At 57.0% G+C, this 14,351-nt stretch overlaps 2 protein-coding genes across 4 annotated transcripts; both read left to right on the top strand.

Moving 5' to 3' along the window:
* Window positions 1-2,037: 2,037 nt before the first annotated feature.
* NFKBIE (NFKB inhibitor epsilon) lies at window positions 2,038-9,661 on the top strand. Its single transcript, XM_027524829.1, has 6 exons — window positions 2,038-2,648; window positions 4,987-5,089; window positions 5,840-6,062; window positions 7,501-7,589; window positions 7,700-7,939; window positions 8,574-9,661. The coding sequence occupies exons 1-6, from the start codon at window positions 2,281-2,283 to the stop codon at window positions 8,637-8,639; spliced, it is 1,089 nt and encodes a 362-aa protein (XP_027380630.1). The 5' UTR covers window positions 2,038-2,280; the 3' UTR covers window positions 8,640-9,661.
* Window positions 9,662-10,504: 843 nt separating this feature from the next.
* On the top strand, window positions 10,505-14,196 carry SLC35B2 (solute carrier family 35 member B2). Of its 3 annotated transcripts, none has more exons than XM_027525411.1 (4): window positions 10,505-10,618; window positions 11,150-11,346; window positions 11,518-11,672; window positions 12,352-14,190. In XM_027525411.1, exons 1-4 carry the CDS (start codon window positions 10,608-10,610, stop codon window positions 13,288-13,290), a joined length of 1,302 nt encoding a protein of 433 aa, XP_027381212.1. In that variant the 5' UTR covers window positions 10,505-10,607; the 3' UTR covers window positions 13,291-14,190. The 3 variants fall into 3 exon arrangements, with proteins under 3 accessions (XP_027381212.1, XP_027381214.1, XP_027381213.1); XM_027525413.1 differs by lacking the exon at window positions 10,505-10,618 and adding an exon at window positions 10,703-10,766 and having other exon boundaries at window positions 12,352-14,023; XM_027525412.1 differs by lacking the exon at window positions 10,505-10,618 and having other exon boundaries at window positions 10,705-11,346; window positions 12,352-14,196.
* Window positions 14,197-14,351: the final 155 nt, after the last annotated feature.

Here is a 14,351-nt window from a genome sequence, read left to right as displayed (position 1 = left end):
GTAGGTTTCTGCTAGGTTAATGGGGTAGGTTTTTCCTTAAAATCAGCCTCTGGGTATAACAGAGGTGCTCACTGCACACCCTTGAGTTCTTGTGTCCTTGGAAAGGGCTCGGATGCTCCCAACTTCTTAGACCTTCATGAAGGAAAGAAAGTCACTGAAAACATTGTTTGTTTGTTTGTTTGTATTTGGCTGCACCTGCACCGGGGCTTAGTTGTGGCATGCAGGATCTAGTTCCTTGACAAGGAATCGAACTTGAGCCCCTGAACTGGCAGCTCAAAGTCTTAACCTTTGGACTACCAGGGAAGTCCCTCACTGAAAACATTTTTAAAGTTGTGTATCAGGAACAGGAAAACACAGCTCTACACTTTCAGATTGTTTGACCTTGGGCAAGTCAAGTCACCTTTCTGGGCCTCAGCTTCCCAGCTTTAAAATGGAGATGATTTTGAAGTGGTTAAGGTTTGTATTTTTGCTCCAGCCTTTGAGATTGGGAGAGGAACAGGTCAGGGGAGGAAGTTGAGGATGTCTGAAGTCACAGTGACCCCAAGGGAAGGAGATGCCTCATTTTCCTTGGGCTTTCCCCTCATGGCTCTTCACCCTCTCATGCTCAAAACATCCTCCCCACTCCAGCCTTCAGTGGGGGATGGAGACCAGTGGGTCACCTCCTCCCATCTGTCCTCCCATCTCCCTTCTCCCTCCACTCACCCCCTTCCCAGAGACTAGGTACTTCTTCCCAGCCCTCTTCCCTTCCCATTTCCAAATCAAATGGAACCCCCTCTACCGCTCACCCCATTGGGTAGTTGGCTCCATGTTGTACCCCTCCAGCATCCTGTTCTCACTCCTATCTTAGCCCAATCACTCTGTGTTGTAACTGCTAGGGGACTTTGAAGGCTGGAACCATGGGACAGGTTTTTTGTTTGTTTGTTTGTTTGTTTGGAGCGGGACGGGGGATGGTAGTTGTTGGTTATTACTGTTACTGTGAGCCTCCGTTTTGCTCCCAACAGAGAGAACAATGTCAGGCATATAGAAGAAGCTCCTTATGTGTCTATCAAATGGATGAATAAAATGAGGTTTCATGGGGAGGGTGGGAGGGAAACTGGTTAGTAGCTGCGTGTTCACACCCCAGCTTCCTTCCTTCAAAGCCAGAATTGGGAAAGGGAGATGTTTTCTTGGGGGTGATTTTTCTAAGAGCATTTCTGGAACTTGGGGTAGGGGATAAATCTTGGGCAGCTGATCCCACATGGGTGGGATTTGCCTACAGCCTCCTGAGGCTAGGCCCAGGGAAAATAGGGATGGGGAAGGGGAAAAGATGTCCTGGTATTAGGGCTGAGGCTGCCAAGGGGACCTCAGCAGAGTGCTGCCCAGAATGTCTGGGGCCTCCCCATCCTGGCCCCGCCATGAGGAACTACACTTGCCCAACCAGATGCTGTTACTGTCTGAGACCAGAATTTCATCCCTGTGAGGAATGACCACTCTGCTTTTTTAGACCACAGTCTTTTCAACAGAAAAACCACTTGCGAAAAGCACATCCTCATGTCCAATTCTATGTGATCTGAAAAACTGACACAGGAGACTCTGTATCCAGAACCCAAAGGGAGAACTCCTTTAAAGACATGGGTGTCCCCTTTGTCTCCGGGAAAAGCAAGAGAAATTGAGAATAGTGGGCCGGGGACAGGTAGCAACGCTTCCCCGTCCCACCTCCCACCTGCCCTCCCCAGAAGACGCCCAGCTTGTGCAGATGATTAACATATGTTCCTCTTAAACGAAAGAATAAATGAATGGGAAAATGAATGAAGAAAACAGAGGAAGTGAAGGAAGGAAAGAAAGAATGCATGGAATTAATACATGGAATGAAGGGAGGGGGAAAGAGTGAATGAATGGACGATTGGATGAATGAATGAATGGGTGAGTTAACGCAAGAGTGAGTCAGGACCGGGGAACCCCTGACTCGGAGCCAAAGCAGAGGGCGGGGTAAGGGGGATTCCGAAGGGCGGGGCCTCCGTCCGGAAGCGCGGCGCCTGCCGGGGGCGGGGCCTGAGGGCGGGGCGAGCGAGCGCGTCTCACTGGGCTGCCCAGCTGCCCCGAGTAGCGGCTGCCGCGGACCCCGCCGCCGCTCCGAACCTCGTCCACGCTTCTCGCCGAGCCCCTCAGGGCCCCCCCGCAGCCCGGGAAGGAGGCCATTTCGGGTCCCTCACCCGCTCTGTGAGGCGGACCTGCAACCCGGAAAGGCGGCGAGGAGTCGGATCCTGCTGGGACCGGGCCCGGCGGGCCGGCGCCGCGGGGATGTCGGAGGCGCGGAAGGGGCCGGACGAGACCGATGAAAGCCAGTATGACTCGGGCATCGAGTCTCTGCGCTCCCTGCGCTCCCTGCCCGAGTCCACCCCGCGCCCAGCCTCGGGGCCCTCAGACGGCGGGGGCCCCCAGCCCTGGATTCATTCTCCGGGAACCGCCAAGGAGCCAGAGGAGAAGGAAGACACGGACGGGGAGCGGGCTGACTCCACCTACGGCTCCTCATCACTCACCGAGCCCCTGTCCTTGTCGGGAGACCCCAGGACCGAGGACGCAGTTCCAGACTCACCGCTCCCCGTCGCCGGGGCGCTGAGCCCTCAGCAGCTGGAAGCACTCACGTACATTTCCGAGGACGGAGACACGTGAGTATGGGGGCTAGGCTAAGAGAGGACCCCTTCCTCCCTCCCGATGCCAACTCGGGGCCTTCCCCAGGAGCCGCAACAGGCCGGGCATTCCCTATGTGGGGATCCCTAAAGGCACCAGCTCTGGAAGGGGCGGTCCCCACTCTCTCTTTCAAACTGAACTCTCAACCCACTTTTGAGCTGTAGCCAGACCCAGTCCAGAGGACCTGGCATCCTCTGTCTGCCCCACCTTTTGGCAGGGCCCTTACCAGGCACCTGGAACCCCAGCTAGCATCTTGGAAATCTACCAGTAACCCATCCCGGGGAAGAGAAAATTCCCCTGACCAGCCCAGTTTTGTTTTGTTTTGTTTTGTTTTTCTCGCTGGAGGACAGGGCATCCTTGTTTGCTTAATATCTGGGATTCCCGGCCTCTGACCTCAGAATGCCCTGTCTCAAAGAACAAGAGGGGCCAGTGACAGGCTGCCAGTGGGCCCAGGAAGCTAGGGTCCGAGGTGCTGCCAGGGGTGCATGGCTGAGGCTGGCCTGTGGAGTAAGTAAGCCAGGCTGGGGCACTCTTGCCCTGGTTACTCCAGCTAACTTCCTCCTCTGTTGAGAAAGGGGAAGTGAGGGCTAGAGTCAGCCTTACCGACACTCTCCACCTCCTGAGCCCTGCAAATCCCCCTCACTGTCCTATGTGACCCCTTCACTTCATCCTTCCTCCTCAGGCCCAGGTGGAGCTTGGTGGAGACTGGGCCCGGGCAGGGCCGGGGGGAGGGGTGGTCAGAGAGGCAGGTGAAGTAAGAGGCAGTTGTGTGGTAGGGGCTGGCCAGGTGAGGATTTGCCCCTCAGGAAGAAAAGATGGACAAGAGAGGGGGTGGCTGGGATTTGGGGATGGGAAACAGAGTGGAGGGGGGCTGAGGTCCTGGATCTGGGCTGCTGGAATGAACTGGGAGGAGAAGGCAGGAGCCATCTGTCTTGATCTGCTTTTTTGGAGATGCAAAGGTCCTGGGTGGCCTCTGACAGAGACACACTCTGGACCCACTGGGTGACCCTAGGCCTTTTTGTCCTCTGTGCCTAGAGATCACCAGCCCTCAGGCCCACAACCAAGATTGTGCGGGCTCCGTGCAGAATACCTGTGGTTGACCTTTGACCCAGGGAGTGGAGGCTTCGGCCCTGCCCCTCTTGCTTAGCCTCTCAGCCCCAGCTTTAATCGCCTCTAGTTAGAGACAGATGTGGAATCTAGACCTGGTGCTGGGGGGGAGGGAGGTGTCAAGACCCCCCAGGGGGTTCCCTGAGAGGAGCGGCGCTTTCTTCCCTCCGGAGGTGTCTGGGCTGTGGACATATGGAAATGGGAAGAGGAAGTGGGAGGAGGGAGACTGAGGGAGAGAGGGAGGTGGCTGCAGGAATGTGACCAGAGAGCAGGCCCTGGCCGAGGGGATTTCCAGCGCGGTTCCTCCCTCCCTCCCTCCGTCACTCTCTCCTGGGCCTCGCCAGCCACCAAAGCCCGCCCCCCCTCCTGCCCCAAGCAGCCCCCTCCCCAGCCCAGACGGGTCTTTCAGCCAGGCTTCCCCCTGACGAATGCCCCAGCAGCTGCCCGCCCCGGCCTAGACCCTCTGGCTCTGGCTTTCATTTTCCCCACCTGACGTGGGGAAACCCCAGGGCTGGAACTTCCCCTCCTGGCCGCCCCAGGTTAAGCCTCTTTATCCCCCACCCCAGGCACACATTTTCTGCACTGCACAGTCCTCCCCGCAGAGGCACACACAGGAGTGGGGCCCCAGCTCAGGCCCCGGCCCGGCCCTGCAGAATGGCCTCTGGCTGTCCCGTGGAGGGCAGCAGGGTGGGGTGCTGCCCTGTCTCCTTGCTCCTCTTCCAAGAGCTTCTGTCTCCTCTCTTTTGGGAGGTGTTCATGAGGGGACAGAGGGTGACCCCACCCCTGCCCTCTCTGCCCTCCCCATTGAGGGGGGCAGAGGTGGGGAGCCCAGCCCTGGAAACCACCTCTGTGCTACCCCAGCGGCTTTCAGTTTGGCTTTGAGCTGCAGCTGCCTGGTGGGGGCCCCAGGGGGCCAGGGGGGAGCGGGGTGTAGGCAGGGTGGACAGGAAGGACCTTGTCCCGTCAGCACCCTGCCCACATTCTCACTCAGCCAAGGCCCTCCCAAAGGCCAGAGATGGGAACTTGGAGCTTCCACCCTCAGGATCCTGGCTTCCCGCAGCAACCCTCACTTCCTGGCCCAAACTCTCACTTCCTGCACCTACCCTCTGGGTGGCAACTTAGACATTGATGTGTTCCATCTAACCCCAGAACCCCAGCCCACTCTGTCTGGCCTGAGCCCTGACCCCAAACCTTGCCTCTGCCTCCCAGGCTGATCCACCTGGCAGTGATTCACGAGGCCCCCGCCGTGCTGCTGTATTGCCTGGCTCTGCTGCCCCAGGAAGTCTTGGACATTCAGAACAACCTTTACCAGGTGGGTGGAGATGGTGGGCTCAGCCCAGATACCTATGTCTGCCCCAGCAGCCATCCCCAGCCACCAGACAGCATCCTTTGGCTGCTCCCTCAGGGAACCATATGCCAGACACTGGGCAAGAAGCTGAGGACAGAGAGAGAGTAGGAATCAGACCCTGCCCACAAGGTGCTCGAGCCTGGGCTAGAGGACTCGTGTCAACACGTAATGACACAGCACGGTGACGAGAGTCGTGATAGAGACACATGCCGGCTGCTGTGGGAACCACTGTCTGTGGGAAGCAGCCAGGGAAGGTGTTAGTACAGGACATGATGTCTGCAGGGAGCATTCAAGGAGGAGTGTGCCGGGCAGAGCCTGCCCGATGCCTCTGTCGCCTCCCTCTGAGACCTCAGCCCCTCACCTAGGATAACAGGCCTCCCCAGAGGATGAGAAGCTAGATTCTGCTCCCACCCCATCACCATCACGCCCTGTCCCTCCCTGCCCCGGCTCTGCCCTTTCTCCAGGGTAGGGGGGACAGGGGCGGTGCTAAGGGGACTTCAAGAATAGCAGAGGGCCACTTGCCTTACCCTACCTCCAGAATTGGGGCCCCGAGAGTTTGATAGGGGACAACAGAAGGAAGACCAGAGCCATAGCCTTTATAGGCAGTCCTCAGAGAAGGGGCTGGCTGCTGGCAATTCCCATGCCCACCCCAGCAGGTTCCCAGAGGTTGCAGCACGTTGCAGCCACCCTGTGACCCTCTCTTTGTGCCTGCAGACAGCACTTCATTTGGCTGTACATCTGGACCAGCCAGGTGCAGTTCGGGCCCTGGTGCTGAAGGGGGCCAGCCGGGTGCTGCAGGACCGACATGGTGACACAGCCCTGCATGTAGCCTGCCAGCGCCAACACCTGGCCTGTGCCCGCTGCCTACTGGAGGGGCAGCCAGAGCCGGGCAGAGGACCACCTCACTCCTTGGACCTCCAGCTGCAAAACTGGCAAGGTACAGGTGGCCTCAAGGCCCATGGGAGGAGGAGGGGACAGGAGACAGGGACCTCACTTTCAGGGAAGGGAGGGCCACAGCTTGTCTATTGATGCAGCTCCAGTTCTAAGCACACAGGTACTCAGAATACCTTTGTTGAATGAAGGAGTGAATTAATGAATGGATTCTGGTTAGAATTTATGGAGAACCTACTATATGCTAAGCAGAAGAGCTCAACTTTGCCTTCAAGATGTACAGTTTGGGGGGCTTCCCTAGTGGCTCAGTGGTAAAGAATCCACCTGCCAGTGCAGGAGACACGGGTTCAATCCCTGATCCAGGAAGATCCCCTATGTTGTGGAGCAACTAAGCCCAAGCGCAACTACTGAGACTGTGCTTTAGAGCCTGGGAACTGCAACTGTTGAGCCCACGTGCCACAGCTACCGAGGTCCGGGCGCCCTAGAGCCTGTGCTCCGCAGCAAGAGAAGCCACCACGATAAGAAGCCGTAGCACTGGAACTAGCAGAGCAACGCCTGTTGACCACAACTAGAGAAAAGCCCGTGCAGCAACGAAGACCCCAGCACAGCCAACAACAAATCAATAAATACAATTATAAAAAAAAAGAAAAAAGATATTCAGTTCGACAGAGATGAGATGAACTCATTAATTCATTCAACAAAAATGTACTGAGAACTTTCTCTGTACCAGACATTATTGTAGGAGCCAGACTTGCGTCTGTGAGCAAAACAAGATAATGTCTGAGGCAAACAATGAACATAAGAAGTGAGTTCTCTGGCAGGTTAACAGGCAGTCACTGCTGTGGGGACGGGAGAGCTACGTGAGGGGACTGAAGTGGGGGTGGGGCTTGATGGGATTTTTAGTCTTTGTGCTAGCTCCTTGCTGGCCCGGGTGCCCCTCTTCTTAAAAAACTCGATGCAAATTCACATCCTTCATCTCTTTCAAGTCTCTGCTCAAATGTCCCTGCTCCATGAGGGTCTCCCTGACCACTCTGTTTTAAAACGAACTAATGAATTAGTTCATTAATTCATTCATTAATTCAGGGGCTGGGGGCCTGAGGATCCCTAGAGCTCTGAGGAAGGTGACTTTTAGAAGGGGCCTGAAGGCAGGTAGAGTTTTACAAAAAGACTGTGTGTGTGTGCACGGACAGGGGAGGCAGCATGTGGTGGGGGAGGGTGTGTGTATGGGGGGTGTCACTCAGCAACCTGACTCCCGAAGCGTGAAAGTTTCAATAACATGACTGAAAAGGTGGAAACTTTGAGTTCCTTTCCCCCCAGACTTTTGAGGGGTTTTTTGGGTTTGTGTTTTAACAGTCTTGTGATCAGGGGCACTGAGTAGGCAGGGACGGGGCGGGGGGGTCCCTTGGGGTTGAGGGGTAAGGGAGGTCCCTGAAGAAAGGGAGAGCGAGCTGGTAGATGCAACCCCCATCCTCACCCCATCTCAGGTCTGGCCTGTCTCCACATCGCCACCCTGCAGAGGAACCGGCCACTCATGGAACTGCTGCTTCAGAACGGAGCTGACATTGATGTGCAGGTGAGGTGACCCATCAGAGAGCTGCCGGGCCCAGGGCCCAGGCACGGGGCCCCTCTTCTTAGAGGCATGCCTCCTCTGAGGGCCTTGGCTGACATCCTTCTCTCCCCCAGGAGGGCACGAGCGGGAAGACAGCGCTGCACCTGGCCGTGGAGACCCAGGAGCGGGGTCTGGTGCAATTCCTCCTCCAGGCGGGGGCCCGGGTGGACGCCCGCATGCTCAATGGGTGCACGCCTCTGCACCTGGCGGCGGGCCGGGGCCTCAGCGGCATCTCGTCCACCCTGTGCGAGGCAGGTGCCGACTCCCTGCTGCGAAACGTGGAGGATGAGACTCCCCAGGACCTGGCTGAGGACGTAAGAGGCGGACACTCAGCTCTGCTGTCCAGGGCCTCCCACATCCCTAGTGGAGACAGGAGCTAGCACAGCTGAAAGGGCCAAGGAGTTAGGAGCCTGGGGTTGTAATCCACGACTCTGCCACTCTCTCAACCTGTGTTCTCAGGACCCCGGGCCTGAACTTGGGACTCCTGCAGGAGCCATGCAGCTAAAGCGGGCTGGGTGTGGACAGCCAGGTGCTAGGGCCTGCGGGAAACCAGACAGTCTTTTGTCTGAGGGTCACTTGCTCTACTCAGCTTCACCAGGTTCTTGCAGAGGAGGAAGACGGACCCAGTATTTCCAGATCTTGGATTTTTTTTTTTAAGAGAGATGAAACCTAGATTTTCTGTAGAGTCTTTCCCATTTTTAAATATGTGATGTAAAAAGAAATTCAAAATGTTTTGTGAGTGCCCTTTCCCACCCTCCACTCCCAAAACGAAAGCAAAAACAGCCCCCAGTTGCCCTGAGGGACCACTGTTTTGGGGATTAGTAGGAAGATTTGCTCCCTGATGTCCTTCAGGGATCACTTGGTGGGGATTAAAGGGCCTAATGGGTCTCCCAGCTCCCGCCTCTGTCCACGGGCCCTAATCTTGCTTCTCTCCATTCCTTTCCTCAGCCCTTTGCCCTGTTGCCCTTCGACGACCTGAAGATCTCTGGGAAGCCACTGCTGTGTGCTGACTGAAGCCGGGACAGGCTCTCGGACCCCGGATGCTCCCCCTCTTCCCATCTGGAAGCTGGAGACACAGCTGCTGCAGTCTGGGCCCAGGCCGTGTGTCCTGGGAACTGCTAAGGCCAGAGCCTGGGGCCAGCACAGTCCTGAGCTGAGAGGAACCATCCCAAGTGAGAGAGCCAGTCTGGAAGGAAGAGCTTCGGAGTGGATAGAAGATTCCTCAAAGCCCCAGGCAGTGTGGGCGAAGCCTGTTGACCTCTGTCGAAGATGGTGGGGCTCATCTCTTCCCACGTGGGGTCAGCCTGAAGCTGCCAGCCAGTTAAGACAACATGGACTCTCCCAAATGAGGAGAGATACTGAACTGTGAGTGAGCAGGGCTCTGGAAGGGTTCCAGCTCTCTGCCAAGGAGGACTCTGAAACACTGTTGCTCAAAGACTTCACACAGAAGGCCCTGAACTTCTGGGGAAGGGGAAGTTCAATAACATGACACTAAAACGGCAGAGACTTTTAACTCCCACCCCCACCCCCAGTTGTTTTGCGTGTGCCTGCGTGCGTGCCTGTGTGCACTGGGGATTTCTAGACAGACCTGTCCTGTGACCTTGTGGTGACGGCAGAGAGAAGGAAATTGGTACTTGAGCAGTGTAGGGCCTTGCCAGGGAGGGTAGGGAGGCTGGTGGTCCTCAGGCCTCTCTGTCCAGACCACACTCTTGCCCTTTCTGTGGAAATGCAGAGGATGGAGGAAGAGAAAGAGGAGTGAGAAGATGCAAGTGGGAGGCCTCATCACGGCCCTGGAAGAGCCTGGGGAGAAGGGCTAGCCTGTGAAGAGTACACGAGGGAGCGTGGCTTTGTATGTTTTTTCCTCTCATTCCACATATGTTTGAGGCATCTATTAGGTCAGGTCTGTGTTGTGATAGAATTTGGGGAATAAAGCAGTACAGTTTCTGACCATTTAGAGATTATAGTCTAGTGAGTGAGACAGATTTTTATGTTTAAAATCATAAACATCTAAATAAATATGTAATTGCAAGTTGCAATGGAAGGAAAAGCTCGTGGGAGGGAGAACGATGGACTGGGTGGAGGGCCATACTTGGTGGTCAGGGAAGGCCTGGGTAGGGGACACGTCCTCTGTTGCTCGGTCATGTCCGACTGTGACCCCATGTACTGTAGTCCACCAGTCTCCTTTCCATGGGATTCTCCAGGCAAGAATGCTGGAGTGGATTGTCATTTCCTCCTCCAGGGGATCTTCCTGAGCCAGGGATCGAACCTGCATCTCCTGTGTCTCGACTTGCATTGGCATGTGGGTTCTTTACCACTGAGCCACCTGGGAAGCTTAAGGAGGGGACAGGGAGAGCTTCCCTGGGGAAAGGTTTTTTGGTGATTTAGTAGAACTGGGAGCAGGCCAGTAGGAATCTGCAGGGAATGGATGAGTGGCCGAGGTACACGGGGGACAGGTCATGCACATCCTCAAAGGTCATGGGGATAGGGGGGACAGAACTGCTAGCCCAAGCCCCCAAACCAAGTAGACATCTTCCTGTCAGAAAACGGGGAAGCGGTAACATAAGGGGGATGTTAAAACGGTAACATAACGGGAATATACTTGGAATGCAGAACCTCCATATCCGCGTCCCTAGGACGGCAGTGGTCACCGCCACCTCCAGACCGGTGGACAGGGCTGCGTGCGATAACGAAGCGGAGGCGGCACCGGGCTGGAGCTACCGCTTCCCCAGCGACACAGCAGCCGGGCTCCCGCGCGCTGAGCCGCGGCTCCCGCCGGGCCGCGAGGGGGCGCTATGGCACAGCGGCGGCCCAGGGCGCTGCGTGGTCACGGCCGGGGGCGGAGTGGGGGCCGCGGGAGGGAGGCGGGAAGAGCGTTGCACTTCCGCTGGCCGGTGGCTCCTGGAGGCCACAGTGGGAGCGGAGGGAGCGCGCGGCCCGGGGCCCCGCAGTCCCCGGCCCCCTCCGCCCCACGCAGCCGGGACCATGGACCCCAGGTGGGGACTAGGGGGTGGGGGGAGCGGCGAGCCCACGTGACCGAGCCCCGCGACACGTGACCGCCGCTCCTCCGAGCGCGCGGGGGGCCGGGCGGGGTCCCGGCTCCCGGGCCGGTGGCCGGCCTAGAGCCGCCCGGAGCCTGCGCGGGTGGGGATGCGCCGTGGCCTTGTGCTCCTCGGGGGCTCCAGGAGGATCGGGAGAGAAGTCGCGGGAGGGACCCTGGAGCTTCGGGAGCCCCGAGGGCGGGGTTGGAGGGAACCGGAGCGGCCGGCGGGCGCTGGAGGGAACAGAGGGAACCTGTGTGGCCGGAGGGGCGGGTCCGCTCTTGGGGACGGAGGGAGCCCAGCCTGGCTCGCGCCGCCCCACCCCCACCCCCCCGCCCCAGGAGAGAGAGAGGCTCTTTGTCCGTGCTGGGCTGCAGCTGAGGGGGGCGGGGAGGAGGCTCCGGGCCCTTCTCCAGTGTCGTCCCCTCAGGAGGGCCCAGAGGGTGAGGAGCTGTACTCTGATCTTTCTGTCCGCCGTGCCCGCAGGTGGTGGGCAGTGGTGGTGCTGGCTGCGCTCCCCTCCCTGGGGGCAGGTGGGGAGAAGAACCTCGAAGCCCCTCCGGAGTCGTGGACTCAGCTCTGGTTCTTCCGCTTTTTGGTGAACGCGGCTGGCTATGCAAGCTTTATGGTGCCTGGCTACCTGCTGGTGCAGTACTTCAGGCGGAAGAACTACCTGGAAACAGGTGTGTGGGGACAGGGTGGGGGAAGTGTGCTTACTCTAGATTAAAAATTAGGAGAGTTGGCCGGCGGTGCAAAGGGGATGTGCTTTGGCAAGCGCGGCAGGGCGGGCTGGCAGCAGTGGGGAAGGTGAAGTGCTGGGAAAGCTTCGGTTTCACCTTATGTACTTTCTCCAGGTAGGGGTCTCTGCTTCCCCCTGGTGAAAACTTGTGTGTTTGGCAATGAGCCCAAGGCCCCGGATGAGGTTCCCCTGGCTGCCCGGGCAGAACCAGCGGAGACCAGTCCCACTTGGCAGGCCCTGAAGCTGCTGTTCTGTGCCTCGGGGCTCCAGGTAGGTAGGTGGGCTCTGCTGCTTTCCCTGGGTGAGGTCCCCGAGGAGCCAGCGCTCTCACCCCACCAGTCCCAACAGTTTGCTGGTGGCTGTGTTGTGTGTTCTCCCAGAGGCATACCATCATCTTAGGGGTGGTTGGAGGAAGCACGGTCTTTTCTTTCCTCCTCTCTCTACCCTCCGTGATTTCTCCCTTCCTCTTGTAAATATACCGTAAATGGACTGATAAAATTTTCAGCCTTCCCCCACTACTGCATGTGAGGGGGACACTAATCCCACGGCATGTTGGAGTGGGCACTTCTGTTTCCATTATGCTAAGTTGAACTCACGGGTGTCCGATCTTCGTTAAGAAGTGTAGACCCCCAGAATTGGTTGAAAATAGAAAAGAAAATACTTGGATGGAGTCAGCTCTGACATACCCTACTCTGGGGACAAACAGGGTCTGGTCAGTCTTAAAGCATTAGTCATTGTGTTTCACACACACTTGATTCTCAACAAGGTGAGTCCAGGTTTGGGAGAGAAGAGGCAAGTAACTTGTAGTTACTACAGAGAGCTATCTGTCCATTTTAAAATTCTCAACATCATCCTGAGAGAGGAGGAGGTTGTCAGGATGCTTTGGGGCCTGCCTGCTGTTTCCTTCTCTTGAGTATCTTCTCCGCTGTCTCTGCCCTGCCCCATCAAGGTGTCTTATCTGACGTGGGGAGTGCTGCAGGAAAGAGTGATGACCCGCAGCTATGGGGCCACGGCCACGTCACCAGGCGAGCGCTTCTCGGACTCTCAGTTCCTGGTGCTCATGAACCGCATCCTGGCCCTGATGGTGGCTGGCGTCTACTGCATCTTATGCAAGCAGCCCCGACATGGGGCACCCATGTACCGGTACTCCTTTGCCAGCCTGTCGAATGTGCTCAGCAGCTGGTGCCAATACGAAGCTCTCAAGTTCGTCAGCTTCCCCACCCAGGTGCTGGCCAAGGCCTCCAAGGTGATCCCCGTTATGCTGATGGGAAAATTGGTGTCTCGGCGCAGCTATGAGCACTGGGAATATCTGACGGCTGGCCTCATCTCCATCGGGGTCAGCATGTTCCTGCTGTCCAGCGGACCGGAGCCCCACAGCTCCCCGGCCACCACGCTCTCAGGCCTCATCCTGTTGGCAGGCTACATTGCTTTCGACAGCTTCACCTCCAACTGGCAGGACGCCCTGTTCGCCTATAAGATGTCGTCGGTGCAGATGATGTTTGGGGTCAATCTCTTCTCCTGCCTCTTCACGGTGGGCTCCCTGCTGGAGCAGGGGGCCCTCCTGGAGGGCATCCGCTTCATGGGGCGACACAGCGAGTTTGCAGCACACACCCTGCTGCTCTCCATCTGCTCTGCGTGTGGCCAGCTCTTCATCTTCTACACCATCGGGCAGTTTGGGGCTGCCGTCTTCACCATCATCATGACCCTCCGCCAGGCCTTCGCCATCCTCCTTTCCTGCCTCCTCTACGGCCACACTGTCACTGTGGTGGGGGGCCTGGGAGTGGCTGTGGTCTTTGCTGCCCTCCTGCTCCGGGTCTACGCCCGGGGCCGTCTAAAGCAGCGCGGAAAGAAGGCCATGCCAGTCGAGTCATCTGTGCAGAAGGTTTGAGGGCCCAAGGGATGACTGGGACCCGCTCACTGTACCAGTTTTCCTCTCCTACTGTCTCTCCTTGGAGGCAGCTGGCTCCCGGGCAAAATGCAGGTTTCTCGACCAGCGCTGCAGCAGGGGGCAGGGAGCCCAGGAGGCGGCCTTCCCTGTTGCCTTAAGTCACCCAGCCTCCAGTGGGCAGGACTCTCCCCAGGGTGGAGAGAACGGTGGGGGACTGAGAAGGTGGAGGCGCCTTCCGAAGCCCCTCCCTCCTCCGGTCCGCGAAGTCTTGCCTTGGAGGCTGTGCTGGTGCCCCACCTGTGCTTGTCCCCTACCTTGACTACTACCCTTTCAGACTCTGAGACATGCGTTTCTTCCTCTGGTGAGAGAAGCACAAGTGTAGGCTCCCGAGGCTGCTTTCCCAGGAGAGAAAGGGAACGATGGTGCTGTGCTGGGCGAGGGGTTGGGAATCCTGCCCAGCACCACCAGCCCCCTGCTCCTGGATCCCTAGGCTCTGCCCTGTGAACCAGGTGCAGGTTTTGGTACTTTGGAAATATAACTTTCGCTCTTATTTTATTAAATTAAATTGCTGCAGTGGGTTTGGTCCTGTGTTTTGGTTGACTAAGTACATTCAACTTCAGATACTTAAAACTTCCATTAGCTCAGAACAGCCTACAGTCTGTTTTACAAGTGTCAAATGTTTAACTTGTTTAAATACTGAAAGTGAAAAAAACACAGTGGTTGTTAACATGTACCATTTCTTTGTCCTTGTTTGTGGCCTGGTGGCTGACTGGAAACTGCAGCTCAATGCCCAGCAACACCAGTGAAGCTACCTCATACTGTCAGCCCAGGGAAAGATCAAAACTCAGAAAGTACTGAATGTATGCTTTTGTACTACCATAGTAAACTCAAATTTTGAGTGGAAAATCGTCTGTATGTGCTAAGCTTAGGAAAGGGACTTTTGAAAGTCTGTGCAAAGTTGCTTCAGTTGTGTTCAATTCTTTGTGACCCTATGGACCATAGCCCGCCAGGTTCCTCTGTCCATGTGATTCTCCAAGCAGCAATACTGGAGTGGGTGGCCA

This window comes from Bos indicus x Bos taurus, chromosome 23 (genome assembly GCF_003369695.1).
Source record: "Bos indicus x Bos taurus breed Angus x Brahman F1 hybrid chromosome 23, Bos_hybrid_MaternalHap_v2.0, whole genome shotgun sequence".
In the NCBI taxonomy this organism is placed as follows: Eukaryota; Metazoa; Chordata; class Mammalia; order Artiodactyla; family Bovidae; genus Bos; species Bos indicus x Bos taurus.
This window is presented reverse-complemented; position numbering and strand designations above follow the sequence as displayed.